A 22,060-nucleotide genomic window follows, 5' to 3' on the forward strand; every position below is an offset into this window, starting at 1 on the left:
AATTGTCCCATTCAATATTATAATGGTAATAGCGCACAATTGAGATTCCTGTAGCTCTCTAATTCCAATGTCATTTTCTTTGTTAATGAATGTGCAAACTTCTGTAAGCAGCCCAGATTGTTTTCTCATTACATCTAGGTCATACACTGTCAGCTGTGGGCTTAGTGCATGGGTCATTACTGGACATGGGTTCAGACAAGAGTCCACTCTGTTGTGAACGAATGAAAACTGTGAGGTCGTCAATAAGGAAAAGAGTGAAAAGACAATTTACATGATCAAAATTACATAGCCATTAAAGATACACTGCTGGGAAAGGAAACTCTACCATTATTTCTCTAATAAACAAGTATGAGAAGAAAACAAAATAGCACATTTGAAGTTATTTCTTAAATGGACATATGCCTTCTGCAGGGCTGTTGCACCTTAGAATTGGATGGGGAAATGTCTACCCCAATATTCAGATAAGTTAGTTTAGGCTAAAATGGGTTTTTCAATATATTATTATTATTATTATTTAATCATTACATTTGGTTTTTTGGATTACATTCTTGAAAATTTGGATTACATTCTTGAATATGTGGTTACATCCATGGCCTGATGTATTTAGTTCTGGTGTGGCCACTCAAGGGAATCAAGGAAAACAAACTATTCGTTTGAGTGCTTAATAATTATAACTTACAGAAATGATGCATCTTTTCTTTTAGTATTGTTCAGAGGCTTTTTACTGCCCAGCATCTGTCAAATGTGCAACATTTATTTTACTTTTCTAACTATCTTGACTAGAAGTTTCATCTTGTCATATGGGATATTTGCACATTTTTCATCAATGCACACAAACAGCTGATTGTTTTTTATAAAAATGAAAATAAAAGAGAAGCGGATCAAGAGGAGATGTGGGCCAAAAACAAAGGCATAACAAAGAAACATCAGTCAGACTACAAAAAGGCCTCTTCAACGTGTTTCTATGACAACTGACACTATAAGGGTGGGTTGGGTCAGAATAAGAGAAATGACTCTTCGTTTTGTGTTGTGAGAACAATAAGTGTTTTCAAACAGAAGTATTTCAGAGAATGAGACATTAGCATTGTAGCTGGCTGTCTAAAAATATTCAATCAAGATCAAGCATCCCTTTGTATTTCGATAGTAGAAAACATCCTACATTTAACAGGAAAGTAAACAAAACATGCAAAAATTAAATATGGTATTGATGATACACCATTACCTTTCTATTTACTTCAAATAAGAAACTCACATATACTAAATAAAAAACAGGAGTAATTAACCAAAAAGTATTTGATAGGGCTAAATAGATTACAACATAAACTGTTGAAACCCCCACTTCACTGCTTTATTTTACAAAGATGATGATTACAATATAATTGCAGTCATTAACATAAAAATCAAAATCAAACATGCCTTTAGGTGAGATTAGCTCAAACTGACATTATTAGGAAGGGTAAATGGAACAGAGCAAAAAAAGAAGAGAAACTGAGTGAGATTTTCTCATGAGTAATTCCATTCTGAAAGATTGAGCCCATTACAACAAGGACATTTTGTCCTAATCCTTTACATTTTACACCACCCAATTTGGTTTGAAAGAAAAAGTAAGAAAAATAATGGTAATGCCATAAACTTAAATTATCTTGCTATTTGCACCAGTCTGCATCAGCAACCAGCACAGACAACTACAGCAAGTAACTGACAAAAGTTTCATGATTGCTTTGGCAGATTATTTGTAGCTAATGCTGATGGCTGGTTAAAGTCTATGTGCTTTTTACTCATCTTTGAATGAATCAGTTTCACATCAAAAGCTACCCCTGAACCCCTGAAACCCTCTGTACAGACAACACAAGCACAAACAAATATACATAAACACATACGTGCTTCACAATACCTGAGGCCTTGTGGAGTATGCAATCTAAAATAGCAATATTCATTTCTATATATATATATATATATATATATATATATATATATATATATATATATACATACACATATATATATATATATACACATATACACATACAGACAGAGACACACACACACAGACACAGACACACAGAGTGAGTATTCACAATTCAGCATGTGTGTGCTTGTTTCTAAAGGACAACGGCATAACAGGAGCGTCATACTCTCTCCTCGTGCTCTTGAGGGTTACTGTAATCGTGTGTTCTTCGGTAGGTTGCAGATTATTGTGAAACTCCGGCAAGTAAAACCGACGTCACATACATTCACTCATTCAATAAACTATTTGGCTTCCACTCAATAACAAAACACACTTGCAGACTCAAACACACATACAATGATCTCAAACACAGGCACACACACACACACAACTGCAACCAGACCCATGCCCTCACAAACTGGAGAGAAAGCTCAAGAGGTGACAGGCACAAAGGCACTGTACAATAAACAATGGATGCCTACAAGCTCTGTTTGTCCTCTTGCTCTCCTGTTTGTGTGAGTGTGTCTGTGCTTTAGTATCTGTTGGTGGGTGTACAAAAGTGTATCAGATGCGCCGAGGGCAGCGTCCTCCTGGGTCAGCCATGTTCATGCCACGCATTTCTCCCTCCTCATAGTCATCGGTGTCTGACGAATTCTCATCATTATAAGGAGCAGACACCTCACTGACTGAGCTCTAAATAAGGGAGCAATATAGAATGAGGTATTACAAATTACTGCTGACTTAATATACACACATTATCATATTGGATATAAAAATTCCCTGTGCTGTCAAAGCAGTTTTTTGTATAGAACAGAAAGGCATTAATAATAGTGACTTACCAACCGCACCATAGACTCACGAAATGGAGGGCACACCATGTGGAATCGTGGGATTGAAACGTCAAACACTTCCTCTTTGTTCTTGAGCCGGTGGAATGTGTAGTGGCCTTCCATGTACTCAGAGGTGGTGGAAAACGTGGTGCAGCTGGCGTATTCATGAACTTTACCGGGTGTCATCACTGGAAACTCACCTGCACATACATGATACACAAAAAGCCCAGCATGAATGAATGCAGGACATTCTTAATGAAATAGTATTGGTATCAGTAATGAACATTATGTTAGAATTTACTCACCCTCATCCAGGGCTTGACATTAACACCTGCCAACCAGCCAAATGCAGGTAGAAATCAGCAGTGGTGGGTAACACCAGCACCCTTACTAGCCACTTTGGCAGGTAGCCACAGCCGAAGCAAATTTAAATGTATTCATCTAGCATTCTGTGCATTATAAGCACTTAATATGCCTCTCATAACTTACATGCATATCTGTGCGGGGTGAATGAAGTGTAAGTCGGGCTTCACTTGATATTGCGGGGACCGGCGGAGACCATAAAACTTATGTGACCCATTTGAATTCAACAGAAAACATTCTAGTACAAAGCTCTACATGGAGGAAGTTGAACCTCTCAAACTGCTAAACAGCCTTGACATTATAAACTGCACTAACAAGGTAAAGAGACAACAGTGTCCCATGCATCAATATCGAATACAAGTTTTTTTTTTTAAATACACATCATCATCCAAACTAAAATGTTTTTACTAAAGTAACACTAACTGGTATAAATGCATAATAACGCAATTAGAGAGAATCTATAATAGTTCATTTTTATTAATAATAATTATTCTGTCATCATTCACTCACCTTTATCTTGAGCCAAACCCATAGGACTTTCTTTCTTCCATGAATAGAAACAAAGGCATGATGTATTTATGGAAAAAGGTGCAATGAAAATGAATGGTGACTGAGTTTAATCTACCTAACATCTCCTTTTGTACTCCATGGAATTATTAACTGTTAAAGTTGTAGTTAAAGGTTTCTAAGTGAGTTTAGGCTATTAGTTTTAATGACAAATGTTACAGATTATTTTTTAATTATTTTTAGAAAGACTATCTACATGAGCCTAACCACAGTGAAGTGGAGCTATCCATGGTCTGACCTGTGGTTATGGCCTTATTATTACAAATGCCACAGTTTAGAACAATGGTAAACTTTCATGAAGGCAAGTACAATTTAGAATGGTTAAAGGGATTAAAATGTGGACTTCCATAGACAAATGGACAAATTATTGACAAATTTTCCTCCTGAGGCCTGTACCATGAAGCTGGTTTCGGTGGCTAGCCAGGTAAATTTTTGTTTAGTTTGCCTCAACCCCAGGTTTTAGGTACCATGAAAGTTGGTTGGCTTTTAGCAGTGCTCATCACCACAGCAACTTACGTTACACGGCTAACCTGCTCTGTAGCAGGTTAACAGATGCTGAACCAATCAGCTGTGAATAAAATTACATCTCTGACGCAATCAAGTCACTCCACCGTGACTCTTAAAGTGCACTTCACAAATAAAATCTTAGAAATCCACAAAATCGACTCTTCATGATAAATTATTTATTTGAGAATCTAAATGTTGATTTTCAGCAGGTAGAGTGTTGTATTTTATTTAAAATGTAATTGCTTTTCATTTACCCTCTTTAGCAAAAAATTCAATTTTTCTGTATTCTGTTTATAAATACCTTCTACCCTGTAAATAATTAAAAAATTGAGAATTTGGAAGCTCATACTTTTTTGCTAGGCTTGAAAAGGTATTAATTCCTTTATCAGTGAACAGTTGGTGATACCTTTTCAGACCTCTATCTGCCCAAAAATTAAATGTATTATCTAATAAATAGATGAAATCAGGATCTTTAGGTTTATTTCTTGTAAATAAACTATATCTTTCTTAATTGAACTATTATTCTTTTTTTTCCTAACCAAATTCTAAAAGTACTGTTAAAACAAATATTATCTATTGATTTAAATTTGTGAGTTGTTTGGGTAGGAACAGGGATATACTAATAGGTTCCCCCATTTGATAAATTTCCATCTTCCTCCATTTCACTTTAGATTCTTCATCCATCCAATTCAATATTGGCTGAATTTGGGCAGCTTTATAATAATTTATTAAATGTAGAAAAATTCTATACTTCCAAGCCTTTTTGACAACTTAAGAATTTTAAGACTAATTCTAGGTTTCCTATTATCCCATATATATTTACAAAGTAGTTTATTCCATTGTCTAAAAACTAAACTAACTGGTAGATTTTGAAAAAGGAAAATAAACTTATAGAATATCAGTTTATTTGATAAGGGATAGTATTCATCTTTATAGTCCATTCGTTTTGTACTCAATAGAAGCCTATATGTATTTGTAATAGTTCTGAATGATATATAAAGATTTCAATTAAAATAAATATCAAAGCTATTATATTTTACATAAATTTAAGCTTTTAAAATTAATAAGCCTGTGTGTTCTTGTTGTGGGCCACAACCTTACGCATTGATATACCAGCTGTTTTATATATATATATCATATTAAAAATTAGTTTGCAGCAGTCCTCTTGAGCTCTCGTAGAAGCAGCTGTTTCTTCTTGTTGTGTAAATATCTTTAATTGCTTTATAATTTTACAGTTATCCCTTGTACTGTGTAAATCATGTGTTTTAAGTCTTCATGATTTCATGCTGAACTCTTAAACAGTGTAAATGCATTTTAATTGTTTTTATATTTTTAAAACAATGTCTTGTGCACAGTTTAAATGAATATAAATTCTTATTTTCATAATCATCAGCTTTCAGCAGAGAGGTAAATCCTGCTGAGTCTCTCGCGAGAAGTGAATCGCGTTGTCTCACACGATTGGTTGTGCATTGCAAACGCCAATCTTTCATGTGCACGAGCACGTAATCTAATCTTGAAGTCAGGATCGAAGCCTGAGTTGACAGAGAAAGTTGATGAGCTGCATCATGGTTCCAATTAAGCCTAACTGGATTGTTTTGAATTTGTCAACCTGAAACCAATCCTGAAACCCTGAGTTCGTTCAGCAACCTTCATGGTACAGGCCTCTGTTCTATCCTACTCCTGTTCTAACTGCTCATGTTTGCCTTCAGATATTCTTAGAGATAACTTAAATCATCAGGCATGTGTCCTGCTGAACTTATTCTTGTAATATGTCCAAACAAATAAAATGTCCAAACAAATGCGTGCAGTTACTTTTATCACTTTCTGTGGGGTGGGGGATTTTGGCTAGTGAAAATTCTGAGTGGCTAGTGACTTTGGAATACCACTAGCCACAGTGACCGGTGAGCCAAAAAGTTAATGCCAAGCCCTGTCCTCATGTCATTCCAAACCCATATTACAGGTTTTTATACAGAACCCAAATGGAGATGTTTTAATGAATAACCCAGTCATTGTTTTTTTTTTTTATGTAAAAACAAATAAAAAAAATAAATAAATAAAAAGCACCCAAAAGTATTATAAAAGTAGTTAATGTAACTCGTGCATCATATTTCAAGTCTTCAGAAGGCATGCGATAGGTTTTTAGAAACACCCCGAAATTTAAGATGCTCGTTCAAAGTGGCACCTGTGAGAAATTGCATTGTTTTTAGCGCTAAACAACAGATGTTTTACTGAAACATTACTTTATTTTGGTCGGTTTCTCAGCAAAACCTATGATATTCCTTTTGATGATGCAGGAGTTGGACAAACTACTTTTATTATACTTTATGTTCCTTTGTTAAGCTTTGAAGTGAGTCACAATCAACTGCCATTGAAAAAACGGATCAGGATATTTATGAAAACATCTCATGTTCCACGTAGGTAAGAAAGTCATATGGAGGCGAGTAAATTATGAATTTTCAGGTTTGGGTGAACAAATCCTTTACAAATTAAAAGGAGTTTCATGTTGTTCCATGCTTAAAAATTATAAGCATGGAACAACATATATATATATATATATACACACAGTATTTATAAGTATATATATATATACACATATACATACATATACACACACACACAGTTGAAGTCAGAAATTTTCATACACTTAGGTTAAAGTTTTTTAATCACTTCACAGATTTCATAGATTCCAAAAATTGTTTACAGACAGATTGTTTCACTTTGAATATATCGCAATTCCAGTGGGTCACAAGTTTACATACACTAAGTTAACTGTGCCTTTAAGCAGCTTGGAAAATTCCAGAAAATTATGTCAAGCCTTTAGACAATTAGCCACTTAGCTTCTGATAGGAGGTGTACTGAAATGGAGGTTTACCTGTGGATGTATTTTAAGGCCTACCTTCAAACTCAGTGCCTCTTTGCTTGACATCATGGGAAAATCAAAAGAAATCAGCCAAGACCTCAGAGAAAAAATTGTGGACCTCCACAAGTCTGGTTCATCATTGGGAGCAATTTCTAAATGCATGTAGGTACCACATTAATTTGTACAAACAATAGTACGCAAGTTTAAACACGATGGGAAGACGCAGCCATCATAACGCTCAGGAAGAAGCTACATTCTGTCTCCTAGAGATGAATGCAGATTGGTGTGAAAAGTGCAAATAAATCCCAGAACAGCAGCAAAGGACCTTATGAAGATGCTGGAAAACAAGTAGACAAGTATCTATATCCACAGTAAAACGATTCCTATATCGACATAACTTGAAAGGCTGCTCAGCATAGAAGAAGCCAATGGTCCAAAACTGCCATAAAAAAGCCAGACTACGGTTTGCAAGTGCACATGGGGACAAAGATCTTACTTTCTGGAGAAATTTCCTCTGGTCTGTTGAAACAAAAATTGAACTTCTTGGCCATAATTACCAACATTATGTTTGTAGGAAAAAGGGTGAGGCTTGCAAGCCGAAGAACACCACCCCAACCATGAAGCATGGTGGTGGCAGCATCATGTTGTGGGAGTGCTTTGCTGCAGGAATAACTGGTGCACTTCACAAAATAGATGGCATCATGAGGAAGGAAAATTATGTGGATATATTGAAGCAACATCTCAAGACATCAGCCAGGAAGTGAAAGCTTATCGCAAATGGGTCTTCCAAATGGACAATGACTCCAAGCATACCTCCAAAGTTGTGGCAAAATGGCTTAAGGACAACAAAGTCAAGGTATTGGAGTGGCCATCACAAAGCCCTGACTTCAATCTGATATAAAATTTGTGGACAGAACTGAAAAAGCATGTGCGAGCAAGGAGGCTTACAAACCTGACTCAGTTACACCAGTTCTGTCTGGAGGAATGGGCCAAAATTCCAGCAACTTATTGTGAGAAGCTTTTGGAAGGCTACCAAAAACATATGACCCAAGTTAAACAATTTAAAGGCAATGCTACCATATACTAACAAAGTGTATGTACATTTCTGACCCACTGGGAATGTGATGAAATAAATAAATCATTCTCTCTACTATTATTCTGACATTTCACATTCTTAAAATGAAGTAGTGATCCTAACTGACCTAAGACAGGGAATTTTTTCTATGATTAAATGTCAGAAATAGTGAAAATCTATTTTAAATGTATTTGGCTAAGGTGTATGTAAACTTCGGACTTCAACTGTGTGTGTGTGTGTATATATATATATATATATATATATATATATATATATATATATATATATATATATATATACACACACACACACACACACACACACACACACACACACACACTGAACAAAAATAAAAACGCAACATGTAAAGTGTTGGTCCCATGTTTCAAGAGCTGAAATAAAAGATCCCAGAAATGTTCCATACGCATGGATTAGATTAGGGTCTAATGAACTCAGTAAAATCTTTGAAATTGTTGCTTTTATATTTTTGTTTAGTATATATATATATATATATACACAGTTGTGCTCAAAAGTTTGCATACCCTGGCAGAAATTGTGAAATTTTGCCACTGATTTTGAAAATATGACTGATCATGCAAAATGCACAATACGACGATACTTGAACAAAAATGAGCTGCATGGTCGAGTTGCCAGAAAGAAGCCTTTACTGCACCAATGCCACAAAAAAGCCCGGTTACAATATGCCCGACAACACCTTGACACACCTCACAGCTTCTGGCACACTGTAATTTGGAGTGACGAGACCAAAATAGAGCTTTATGGTCACAACCATAAGCGCTATGTTTGGAGAGGGGTCAACAAGTATTGTGCTCCTTGAAACAACCACACCATCTTTTTCCAGAGCAGCCTGTATTTCTCCTGAGGTTATCTGTGGGTTTTTCTTTGTATCCCGAACAATTCTTCTGGCAGTTGTGGCTGAAATCTCTCTTGGTCTACCTGACCTTGGCTTGGTATCAAGAGATCCCCGAATTTCCCACTTCTTAATAAGTGATTGAACAGTACTGACTGGCATTTTCAAGGCTTTGGATATCTTTTTATATCCTTTTCCATCTTTATAAATTCCATTACCTTGTTACACAGGTATTTTGACAGTTCTTTTCTGCTCCCCATGGCTCAGTATAAAGCTAACAAACTCATTGACTATTTATACACAGACACTAATTGCAATATAAAAACCCACAGGTGTGGGAAATTAACCTTTAATTGCCATTTAAACCTGTGTGTGTCACCTTGTGTGTCTGTAACAAGGCCAAACATTCAAGGGTATGTAAACTTTTGATCAGGGCCATTTGGGTGATTTCTGTTACCATTATGATTGAAAAAGGAGCCAAACAACTATGTGATAATAAATGGCTTCATATGATCACTATCCTTAAATAAAAGACAGTTTTTTTGCATGATCAGTCATATTTTCAAAATCAATGGCAAAATTTCACAATTTCTGCCAGGGTATGCAAACTTTTGAGCACAACTAATATATATATATATATATATATATATATATATATATATATATATATATATATATATATATATATATATATATATATATATATATATATATACACACACACAACGAGCAGCCATAACATTAAAACCACCTGCCTAATATTGTGTAGGTCCCCCTTGTGCTGACAAAACAGCGGTAACAATTGTACAGAGTGGTTATCTGAGTTACTTTAGACTTTGTCAGTTCGAACCAGTCTGGCCATTCTCTGTTGACCTCTCTCATCAACAAGGCATTTCTGCCCATAGAACTGCCGCTCACTGGATGTTTTTTGTTTTTGGCACCATTCAGAGTAAACTCTAGAGACTGTTGTGCGGAAAAATCCCAGGAGATCAGCAGTTACAGAAATACTCCAACCAGTGCATCTGGCACCAACAATCATCCATGTGATTATTTAATCAGCCAATCATGTGGCAGCAGTGCAGTGCATAAAATCATGCAGATACGGGACAGGAGCTTCAGTTAATGCTCACATCTACCAACAGAATGGGGAGAAAATGTGATCTCAGTGATTTGGACCATAGCATGATTGTTGGTACCAGATGGGCTGGTTTGAGTATTTCTGTAACTGCTGATCTCCTGTGATTTTCACGCACAACAGTCTCTAGAATTTACTCTGAATGGTGCCAAAAACAAAAAACATCCAGTGAGCGGCAGTTCTGTGGACTGAGGTCAACAGAAAATGGCCAGACTGGTTCGAACTGACAAAGTCTAAAGTAACTCAGATAACCACTCTGTACAATTGTGGTGAGAAGAATAGCATCTCAGAATGTTATTCTGAGATGCAGTTTGGCGCTGTTTTGGCGGCACAAGGGGGACCTACACAATATTAGACAGGTGGTTTTAATGTTGTGGCTGATCGGAGTATATATTTATGTATATGTATATATACATACATATATGGCCAGAAAAACACTGTCAGACTATAGTGTCGTCATTTTGAAAATTTTCTATATTTGTAAGTTTATTTACTGTAAATTAACAGGGATGGGTCTTACCCACAACGCCTGGGCCACGAACCTCCTCCACATTTCCATTTGCATTTGTGATCTTCCAGTACCGACTGTCTAGCTGGCATGCATTCTCTTGCAGCGCCGACTTTGCCATCTCAATCCTGATGCATAAGGCACAGGTCAGATGTAGTTAATTTCTTTGTGTTAGGGATGTCCCGATTCCAGTTCCAGAAACGGGTCCGATACTGTGCTCACCACTTGTACTCAAAAACCATGTGACAAACGCATGTTATTGCGTGGACAATCAGCAAACAATTTAAAATCTCTATGTCCTAGTGTGATTATTAAATCACAGCCTTTGTGGTTTAATAAAGTAAATATATAGTCTTTGTGTGCTGTGCACTTCTATGTCAATGTGTGAAGTCTTATACGCTGAAAACACCACATGAGGAGCATCACGCACGCTCTTGCGTGTAGTAGATGACAAAGCAGAACATGCATTCACCTTGAAGCGTGCAGCAAATACAGACTACATATTTAATTAAATTGCAGCCATTTTAGTGAAAAGAATATGTTAAAAAATGACAAATAATTGAGAGAAAAAAATAAAAAGTATTTCATAGGGCCCAACATGTTAACATGCAGAGATGCTTTTGTTCATGAATGCACTTGTCCCTGAGTTACAGTTGCTGAAACTAATAAAGACTGCAGGTCAGGGGCCTGTACCATGAAGCCGGTTTCGGTGGCTAGAAAGTTACGTTTCAGTTTAGTTTGCGTCAACCCTGGGTTTTAGATACCATGAAGGTGGGTCTGCTTTTACCGGTGTTCATCATAGTAACTTACGCTACACGGCAAACCTGCTCTGTGGCAGGTTTTATTCTGGGTAACAGATCACTAACAGATGCTTAACCAATCAGTAGTGATTAAAGTGATATCTCTGACGCAATGAAGCCACTCACCCGTGTCTCTTAAAGCACACTTTACTGAAAAAAAAATCTTAGAAATCCACAAAATCGACTCTTTATAATAAATTATTTATTTGAGACTCATCAGTCTTTAATTTAAATATACCATAATTGTTTTTCATTTACCTACTTAAAAATAAAATATCTATGAAAATATAAACATAAATATAATATTAGGCTTTCTATAAAAGAGCTAGTAAAATGGATTAATAAAATGATTGCCAATAATTATCAATTTAAATTAAAAAATTTCCCAATTTGGAATGCCCAATTCCCAATGTGCTCTAAATCCTCGTGGTGGCGTAGTGACTCGCCTCAATCCGGGTGGCAGAGGACGAATCTCAGTTGCCTCCGTGTCTGAGGCCATCAATCCGCGCATCTTATCACGTGGCTTGTTGAGTGTGTTACCACGGAGACATAGCACGTGTGGAGGCCCACGCTATTCTCTGCGGCAATCACGCACAACTCACCACGCACCCCACCGAGAGCGAAAACTACACATTATAGCCACCACGAGGAGGTTACCCCATGTGACTCTACCCTCCCTAGCAACCGGGCCAATTTGGTTGCTTAGGAGACCTGGCTGGAGTCACTCAGCATGCCCTGGATTCAAACTCGCGACTCCAGGGGTGGCAGTCAGCGTCTTTTCTTGCTGAGCTACCCAGGTCCCCTGATTTTAAAATATTAAAAACTTAATCACTCTAAAAGATTGCTATAAAAAGGAATGATTGCCTCTAAAACTCCTTTCTTTTATGGACTACAGATGAACATACAGTATTTCATATGAAATTCAATATAAGCGGTAATCAAAATACATCTTAAAAAAAATATTTCTTTGTATTACATACTAATTATTGCATACAGTATTCTGTGTACTCACTTTTTAATTATTCCATAGCCTATATAAACTTGTAATAGTATTAAATAATATTAAGTTTTAATTGAAATGAATATTAAAGCTTTTATATTCTAAATAAAGTTTTTAAGCTTTTAAAATTAAAAGAAAGTGTGTTCTCGATGTGGACGTACTGTATATGAATTAATTTACGCATCAATATATCAACTGTTTTATATTTTTATCACATTTAGAATTTGTTTCCAGCAGTCCTCTTGAGCTTTCGGCCACAAGGTTTCTTCTTGATGTGTAAATGGCTTTAATTTCTTCATTATTGTACAGTGATCTCTTGCACAGTGTAAATGTGCTTTAATTTTTCATATTTTCATAACAATCTCTTGTTGTGCTGTTTAAGTGTATTTCAATTCTACAAATTTTCAGAATGAGCAGCCTTCAGCAGAGAGGTAAATCTCACTGACTCTCTAGCGAGTAGTGAATCTGAATCGCGCTTTTCTCTCCATGTTTCAAGCGATTGGCTGTTCAGTCATTCATGCGCACAAGCGTGTGAACTAATCTAAAACTCAGGATCAAACCTGAGTTGACAAAGAAAGTTAATGAGCAGCATCATGGTACCAATTAAGCCTGATTGCATTGGTTTTGTTTTGTCAATTCGAAACCAATCCTGGAACCCTAAGTATGTCAGCTAGCTTCATGGTACAGGCCCCAGCTCCCTTGGTTTTGCTTATAGCTTTTATTTTACATAATTTATCTGTGAAATTTGTTTGTGATTTTTGTGACAGCTAAAAGTTACTTTTTTGATGATGTCTTTTGGGTTGCCTTGGGACATCCCTGCCACATTGTATCATCCTAAGAGTCTTAGCTCAGCTGCATGTGTCATGGTTTCATTACAGCAAGTTGCATCTTTCTGTGTACATATCTGTACTTTTTAGTAAGTCAGCAGTATTAGAGAAGAAATAAAAGAGGGGTGCCATGAACACTGCAGTAAGCAAAGCATATGTTAATCATTATTTGAAAACAATAAAAAATACTGGCAAAACTTTAATGTAATATTTTTGTAACGTTTTAGTAGAAAGATCCAGCAGCATCTGTGTGGGTTTCTTTTAAAAGGATTGGGGAAATAATAGTCACACCAAGCTTTCTAATTCTTAGTTTCAGATTACAATAGCCTGATTAACATGCGTGTGGATGTATGTAGTACCTGATTCTATAAGTGAAGAAAAAATGTGGTGGATGGACTGAACTGAGTTCTGGCAGGAAGGAGGTAGAGACGGATATGGTGATATCACCAGTGGTTGCCACACAACGCTTGTCATGAACATACCTGAAAGACCACAAAGTGGGTTAAAATGTAAAGTGGCACTAAGTTGGCATTTATAATATGCTTTTGTGATGTCAGATGCTGACATAAGTTTGTAATTGTTAAATAACAAGAGATGGCATATGGACAACCTGAAGATCTGGTCCCGAATTATGGGGTATTCTCCTGTAACGACGTTATCGACATAAGAAGTAAACCACTCAGTAAAGTTAGAGCCTGAGAGAATGAGAGGGAGAGAGAGAAGAGTTAAAATAATCTCAACTGGTTCTTAGAACTGAAATGCATTTAACGCAGTCTTTTTGCTCTTGATTACCCATAATGAACATGTCAATAGCAGATGGATCTTGTGCCAGCTGATCCTGTGAAGAAAAAGCATAAAACAGAATGAACGAGAGGCGCTGTGATACAGAAGATGACAAGAGCGCCTCTCACTGGTAAAACTGCAGCAATGCAGGAAAAATACCACTGTTTTATCTAGCTTGGGAGCGCCCCATGTGCACAAGCAGAATCACTATCTGATGCGGTGAACAGTTTCGTGCGGATGCTCTTCTTGAAAATTTCCCATCAGGCTTCTTGCTACTACGTAACCTCTGGCTGCTTCCATAAATCATGGTTACCATCACCGTTTCAGTTTTCATAATTGTTCATCCCTGCATGAGTGTGTGTTTATGCATGATAGAGGGCTGTTGTCTATGTGTGGTGATCTAACCGGGCATTGATAGAAGATCTCACTGCGTGATCGTCCCTCTGTGCTCTCCAGAGCCATGTACTGGCTGAGGCCGGTGTGGAAACAAAAAGTGAGGGGAAGACATTGTCGCATGCCTTTTCTCTGCTGAAATCCCCCTGATGCTGTCTCAATGTCCAACAGGTCCTCTGAGCGATAGTGATTGGACAAAGCCATGCTGCCCATCAACCTGTGGAGGGAAAGAAAACCACATTCCTATGATATTTCAAAGTCATCAGGGTTTTGTTACACCGTCAGCCATGCACACACTCCCAACAGAATGCTGAAAAAGTTGTCTGTAGGTCAGTCACGATTATGAAATTTGGCTGACAATTAACTGTCAAACAAATAATTGCGATTACGACGATTAATTGTCTGTTTTAGGGCTGTGTTTTAGGGCAATTCAAGATTAATTGTCATATAAACAAAAACTTGTGTTTCATACACCTTAAGAAGTAATTTTTACTCATTTCACTTCAAATATATAAATCAAAAAATAAAATAGGAATAAACTATATTTTATGTTTTTCCTATTAAGGCTTCAAAAATTTATGAATGATGTGAAAAATAATGTTTTAAATATCAAAATATTCCTAAATACTTAAAATATGTCTCTTTTGGTCAACTTTAGTTTGTCAATTTTACATTTACACTTGTTTTTTGAACTCATATATTGTATAATTGTTTTTAAAACAAAAAGTATAAAATGTATATATATTATTATATTTATATTATATTTGTATTATATTATGAAATAGTAAAAAAACTTCTTTCATACTCTTCACTTTCACACGTTATTTTAATGCTCTGATTAAACCCACAATCCCTTATTTGTCATGAAGCAAATCCTTTGAGGTTTTGTTTCATCATTTTATCACTCCACAGAAATAGAGTAAGCGTGCGTCTCCTCCTCTTTGTCACTACGTATCATTAGCACAGTGTGTATGAACCAGGTACATTTGCCATTACACGATCTTTTAAAGTGAAACTAGAGCTCTTTGCGTTCATTTTCTAAGTTTATACTTGTTTGTTTATATTTTCACGGGAGATTGGCATGAGCCTCTGCTGACAGCGTGCGCATCAGAGCGCTTCACACGCTCTTCAGGACAGGAGCAGGTTGACCTCTGCGGTGCGGCTCAGTGACACTCGGATTCCGAGTTCAACTGAATGACACACATACACAACGTTAATGGCATTTATACAAAATATTTGCTTAAAATTCCCTTACTTCGGCATTAAAATGTGATTAGAATTTAAAGAGCACAATAATCGCGGTTGTCTCAAATAACCGTGATCAGACGGTTATATAATAATCGTGACAGGCCTAGTTGTCTGTATGCAAAGCGAAACTGGGGTAAACATCTAGGTGTGTCGATTACAATAAAAGAACACCCTTTCAGCCATTTACGTGACCTTTCATTTTGCATGTATTCAAAATAATTGGTGGCAGATCATGCATGAATATGTACTCTCTGAGATCAGTGTTTGGGCTGAGAAGATTGAATATTATGAAGCGCTTGGTGGCTTGCTAAATGGAGAGAGAAGTCTTACCCAGGGACCACTAGTTTCTGCCCATTATGTATCCTATAGGAACAACGGTAGTCATTAGGAAGTTTACAGCCAATCTGAGTCTCAATGGTGTCTAGCTCCTCCTCCTTTACTCCCTCTACATTGAGAAATGGAAACAAAACACTCAGTATTATTTTAAAAGACAATCCACCAAAGCTACCAGTGGCCACTACTCATGTTATAAAAATAAACACCTCTGAACAACAACATTATTGCACTTTTCGATGACTCCACCCATTGGTTTTCAAAGCATGAATGAATGATCGTGTGGACAAACCTTTCAGTGAAGCTATCATTTGAGGACATTTCTGAATCAGGTAGTTCTTCAGGTCATCCCATGATTTCTTGAGAGTGCTGTAGTGGTCGATGTAACGGCCCAGATCAGCGTAATACTCCCGAAACAGCTCCTTCCAGGTCATGCCTCTCTGCGCTTTATCTGACCTAACAACAGACAGGAAACTGCCATCACTCATGACTACTTAAAAATAATCAGATCAACACCACATTTTTACAGTTTTTGTAAGTGCCTCACTCTAACCTCGATTTTTGCTTTTTTTAAAGAAAAGGAGGGGCAAGTCAAAATTTTTTTTTTTGGTAATCAACATTATGCCACAAATGCTGTTGATTGAGCTTAACTTGTACTGAACCCAGAATATTTAAAATACTATCTGTTTCAAAAGTATAGCCACAAGACATAAACAATATGCATGTAAACATGATTTTAGTGCGATAAACTCACTTGCTAACTTTTCTGAGTAAAGTTATAGCCAATTTTACAACTTTGTTGCCATGACGATGTAATGTCCGCAAACCCTAAAATGACTGTAAAAATTACAATATAAACAACTTAATTTAAGTGCTTTTATAAAATTATAAGCTTCACACTTCTGCATTTAAACCCTCCAAAAATTGGCCCAATTCACTTCCATTGTAAGTGCCTCAATGTAACCTCGATATTTGCTTTTTTTAAAGTAAAGGAGTCAAAATGAATTTTTTTTGGTAAATCAACATTATGCCACAAATGCTGTCCATTGTGTCAAGGTCCTGTCACTCTGGGTTTTTGTCTGACAGGACCGTGGCCTCATCGTCCCATGTCTGTCTTGTTTCGTTGTCTGTCTTTGTGTGAGCGCATGGTTTCGGTTGTATTACCTGCCGTGCGCTCTTCGGTCCGTCTTGTTTCATGTCGGGAGCACGGTGTCTGGATCCTGACTTCCTGTCTGGTTCAGTTTCGGTCTGTGTCGGGATCTGGACACTCATGCTCCATGTCTGTCTGTTATTGATGTGGGTGCATCGCGCTTCTGTTATCTTGACAGCATGCACTCGCCTCAATAGTTTGTCTGTCTTCGCGTTGTGCAGAGGTTCGGTCACTTCGGTCTGAGGTTTCGGGTTTCTGTGTGCCCGAACTCTTGCACAGGTGTACTGTCTTGTTTTGATGCCTGTTGTGTTCATTGCATGGCCTCGCGATGCACGCTCAGGTTTCGTTTAGTGTGTGAATGCATGGCATCGCTTTGTTTGCCGTCGGTTGGCATGGGCGTATATTGCCTTACTGTTTTTGCGATGTGAGCTCATGCCATTCGGGTGTTTTGTTGTCTTTTGAGAGCACGTGGCTTTGTTTTGTTTCTGTATTGCCGCGTGTCTCTCTGTCTTCATACCCCACCTCCTTGTTTGCCCATTATTAGTTTATTAGTCACTCCTGCCCTGTCTTGTTAACCCGTTTGATTTCTCTCCCTATTTTATTCTCCTCGTGTTTGCTGTCCAGTGCCAGTTCATCTTGCTTCCAGTCATATTTTCCATATTTTTAGTCCTGTGTGTTTGTTTGTTTGTTTATTCCAGTCAGTCTGTCAGTCGGTCTAGCTTCCTGTCCAGTTCATCACTACCCGGTCCGGTCAGTCCTGTTCCCCGCTGCCTTCTGCCCCAGCCCTGGATTACCTTTTTTCCCCTACAGGGTAGTTTGTGTTTGTTTTTTGTTTGAATAAATTCCCTGTTTTTCAACTCTGTGCATGGGTCCTGAGCCTCTGTCCTTCTCTGCATTCCTGACAGATTGAGCATAATTTGTATTGAACCCAGAACATTCCTTTAAGCCAAAACACAGTGAAATTAACAGTTAATAAATATTTTCTAAGCACTGTATTTTAAGTCGTGTGGCAGTCTGACTAAATTCATGAGAGATCACGAGGCTGCTCGGAAGATGCAGAGAGATGCTCGTCCCACTGCAAGTCACTACACGAGTTTCCCAATCAACATATCCCATTTTCGTGGGAGCAGGACACCTTATAAGAGCTGCCGATAGTCCGGTATGCAAGAATAGCTGCAGCCTGCAGATACTGTGATGCAATTTTCTCATCATTGCCCGGATTCGAGAAAATGTTGATGAAGTTATGTGCATTAAGAGTTCTGGTAGAAACCCAACCAGGTATTGGCCAGAGCACTTAAGAAAAGCATTTTTATATTCTACAAATTTTTTTCTGATAATTTTGTTGTGTTGTGTTTTATTAATTTAACTGTGCTGTGGCTTAAATACATTGTGTTGTATCTTATTTCCACTGTGGCTTAATTTTGTTACGATGTGGTTTAATTTTGTTGTGTCGTGTCTTACTTTGGTTGTGCTGTGGATTTTCTGTTGTGTTGTGGCTTAATTTTGTTGTTTCATCTCTTTGGTTGTGCTGTGGATTTTCTGTTGTGTTGTGGCTTAATTTAGTTGCGTTGTGGGTTACTTCCGTTGTGCTGTGGCTTTTCTGTTGTGTTGTAGATTACTTCCATAGTGCTGTGGCTTAATTTTGTTGTGTCATGTCTTACTTTGGTTGTGCTGTGGATTTTCTGTTGTGGATTAATTTAGTTGTGTTGTGGTTTTTCTATTGTTTTGTGGCTTAATTTTATTGTGCTTTGGCTTATTTCATTGTGCTTTGGCTTAATTTCATTGTGCTTTGGCTTAATTTCATTGTGCTGTGGCTTAATTTCATTGTGCTGTGGCTTAATTTCATTGTGCTGTGGCTTAATTTCATTGTGCTGTGGCTTAATTTCATTGTGTTTTCAGCTTTTATTTGTTTTATTTGCTTTTGGTTGCATTTTGCACCCCTTGGTCACCATACATTTTTTTACATTACAGTAAATACAAGAATGGAAGACACAGGATAGACTCATAAATGAACTTCTGAGGGCATAACGAGTGAACTTACTCTGTAAGGAGCCAGTACTGCTGACAAAGCCTTTTCCATAGCGGGTTATGTCCTGTCAGCTCACTGAGTCGACGACTTACAAAACTGCAGCTGAGAAAAGAACAGACAAAATTATAAACATAAAAAACAATCATCCTGCCTCTTCTGGGTGCAAACTTTTCGTGATCTAAACCTTTGGTAGACAACTCTATTAATAATACTAGTAAAAGTTATAAATGTGTACCTAAAGTTTCGGTGTCTAGAGGGACTTTACAGAAGCTTCATGAAATAGTTCAAAACTTCAAGCTGGCAAAAGTCACGTGACTCTCGCCTCTCGGTTCCCAAACCAAAACATTTATCATAAAAGCATTATTCAACGTAAGAAACCAAAACCACAAACAACAGCTGTCAGCGTGTGGTTGCAGCAGACATAAATAGTATTTGTTACCGGTTATCTATTTACTGCGGCTGCGTTAGGCACTTATTGCACCATTAATACTGTCAACTTACATTCAGAATTAGAGCACTTTTATCTTCCAGCATAACTTTATCTTTTATCTTCCAAAATTCATACATATGACTATCTAATCATAGTGATAAAAACGGACATTTCTGCCGTAGAAATCATATCGGTCTATCCGACTCGATCAGCCACTTGCTTGAGTAAAGTAATAACAAGCTACCCTGTTAGCACTGCCAGCTAACCGTGCAGCAGATATTATTTTTCAAGCTCTTTAATGGCACACACATGCACGAAACTTGTTTTCTATTTGACGGACTGACGGAATAGCTCGAGCGAAGATGTCTACCTGATCAGATCCCTGAAGTCCAGAAATGACAGCACCAGCAGTAAGGGATCCGACGGTAAGTTGTCCAGGCTGAGCGTTATAGACGTTGCCATCTTGGTACCGAATGCAGAGCCGAAGCCCCGCCCCCTTCACTGCAACGACAAGAGGGCGTTTCCGCACGCTGCTGTGTTATCAAATAATGCGCACATGTGGAGGTCGCGACACATGAGTGAAAATCAACCAAGAGGTGATTAGCCTACATAAACATAGAATTGCTTGAGGATTATTCTAAAGTTGTTCTTTCACAAATGTATTTAAAACAGTAAGGACTGTGTAGACCGAATGCATTCTTGTGCTACAAAAGCTAATCTAATATTTAATATTTTTTAAATGTTGCGAATTTATGTAGCTAATGAAAATCCCTGAAATTGTCACATTTATTTAGAGACAAAATACTTATTTGTTATTTTAAGTTTTGTTCAAGGTAATTAAATAAAATAAATAAATAAATAAATGTCCAATTAGTGAAAGGATAAAGGCCCCATAAAACACTTTGTTTGTTTTTTTAAGTGGGGTGAATAGATTTGTTTTGAAACATGTTCAAAGTGGGCTTGTGATGTCATGAAATGCCAAATGTGATTGAAATTAACAGAAAATGCTAAACCCTTTCTGATGTAGTTATTTTGAGTAGGGTACAACAGGGCCAGTGATGGACTGGCCACCTGGCTCACTGGGACTTTTCCCGGTGGGCCGGTCAATCACATCACTCTTATTTATTAAGTGCTGCCATTTACTGCTGTGTATGGAAAACACCAAATACTCCAAAAGAATGATGAAACGCCGCTACCCGACAAAACCTGATTACCAACCGTCCCGCACAACTCATCCACTGGCCACAGCGCAAGAGCCGAGCGGGACCGGCCTTCCTTTGCAACGCATCCGCTGGCCGCCACAGGAGAGCTGTGCGGGCCGGCCCTCCTGCGTAGCGCTGACTAACCTGCTCTGCGCTCGCACCGCGCAGTCCCATGGTGAACACAGCACGAGATATGAAAACCTTGAAGGCTCTGTGCAAAGCTCTTTGAAACCCGATTAAACAGCCCTGACATTCTAAGCAGCAGTGACGAGGTAAACAGGAAAACTTATCTCACTAACAGTGGTAATTACATTCTTTTTAATCCACACATCACCATTCTTATCAGTGGTGGTTCTGGCATACTTGGTGCCCTAGGTGAGATCTGACATGGCACCCCCCTTAACATTCCCAACCAGATACTAATTTTCTCAAGAAAGACCACATAGATCCACATAGGTCATGGTCTACCTATACTGTTGATCATGGTTATCTTAGGTTTGTTCAGAATGTAAGAATACATTATGAACATCCATAATCCTAACCATAAAGAGCCTTTAAGGCTGAGTTGCCTGTTGGGGACAACTAGGGGCACCTTTCTCCCATCGCGTTCTTGTGAGCTCTGTGAGGGGTGGCACGATTTGGGGCACCTTTCTCCCATCACGATCTTGTGAGCTCTGTGCGGGGGTGGCCGATCAGAGAGCCACCCCAGAGAGCGTTGCTGCCCTAGGCGGCTGCCTATATCGCTTATGCCAAGATCTGCTACTGATTCTTATTGCATTGGAGGTAGTAACTAACTGTAGAAACTATGGTGTTTTGGCAGAAATATTATATACATTTGAAATATATGTCACTTTAATTATAAATATATTAAATATTGTATATTAGGGGAATGTGTAATTTTTAAGGCAGGTTGTTTTATAGTTTCTACATGGATATTGTTTTTCATAATTCAAAATTCCATAGTTTATATGGTATTGTATGGTAATAAGGAGCATGATTTTACCTGTGATCGCCATGTTCTTACTAATACCATGGATACTATGCAAGAACTATGGTAAACGTTCATAAGGGCAAGTACAAAGGAGAATTTAACAAGGACTTTAAAGCCTGGACCCACGTGAATTAAGGATGAAGCAATGAGTTTTTTCTCCATAAATATGTTCAGTTCTAATGAAAAAGTTAATTCAATAATTAAAAAGAA

The 22,060-nt window shown here is 37.6% G+C and overlaps 1 protein-coding gene across 1 annotated transcript; it reads right to left on the bottom strand.

The window, feature by feature from the left end:
• Positions 1–1,324: 1,324 nt before the first annotated feature.
• On the bottom strand, positions 1,325–20,153 carry LOC127445819 (F-box only protein 3-like). The gene is made up of 11 exons (XM_051706219.1): positions 20,028–20,153; positions 19,240–19,329; positions 16,341–16,504; positions 16,046–16,160; positions 14,480–14,684; positions 14,084–14,129; positions 13,902–13,986; positions 13,651–13,773; positions 10,677–10,792; positions 2,788–2,978; positions 1,325–2,641 (listed from the first exon to the last, which is right to left on the bottom strand). The coding sequence occupies exons 1-11, from the start codon at positions 20,117–20,119 to the stop codon at positions 2,513–2,515; spliced, it is 1,356 nt and encodes a 451-aa protein (XP_051562179.1). The 5' UTR covers positions 20,120–20,153; the 3' UTR covers positions 1,325–2,512.
• Positions 20,154–22,060: the final 1,907 nt, after the last annotated feature.

This window comes from Myxocyprinus asiaticus, chromosome 1 (assembly GCF_019703515.2).
Source record: "Myxocyprinus asiaticus isolate MX2 ecotype Aquarium Trade chromosome 1, UBuf_Myxa_2, whole genome shotgun sequence".
Classification (NCBI taxonomy): domain Eukaryota; kingdom Metazoa; phylum Chordata; class Actinopteri; order Cypriniformes; family Catostomidae; genus Myxocyprinus; species Myxocyprinus asiaticus.

What these genes read in the sequence shown, in the direction of transcription:
- LOC127445819 (XM_051706219.1), bottom strand. Translation starts at nt 20,119, where the DNA reads ATGGCAACGTCTATAACGCTCAGCCTGGACAACTTACCGTCGGATCCC. An exon ending in TATTGACATGTTCATTATGG is followed by an intron (nt 13,987 to 14,083) that starts GTAATCAAGAGC and finishes TCATTCTCTCAG; the next exon opens with GCTCTAACTTTACTGAGTGG. An exon ending in GTGAGTCTATGGTGCGGTTG is followed by an intron (nt 2,642 to 2,787) that starts GTAAGTCACTAT and finishes TCCCTTATTTAG; the next exon opens with AGCTCAGTCAGTGAGGTGTC.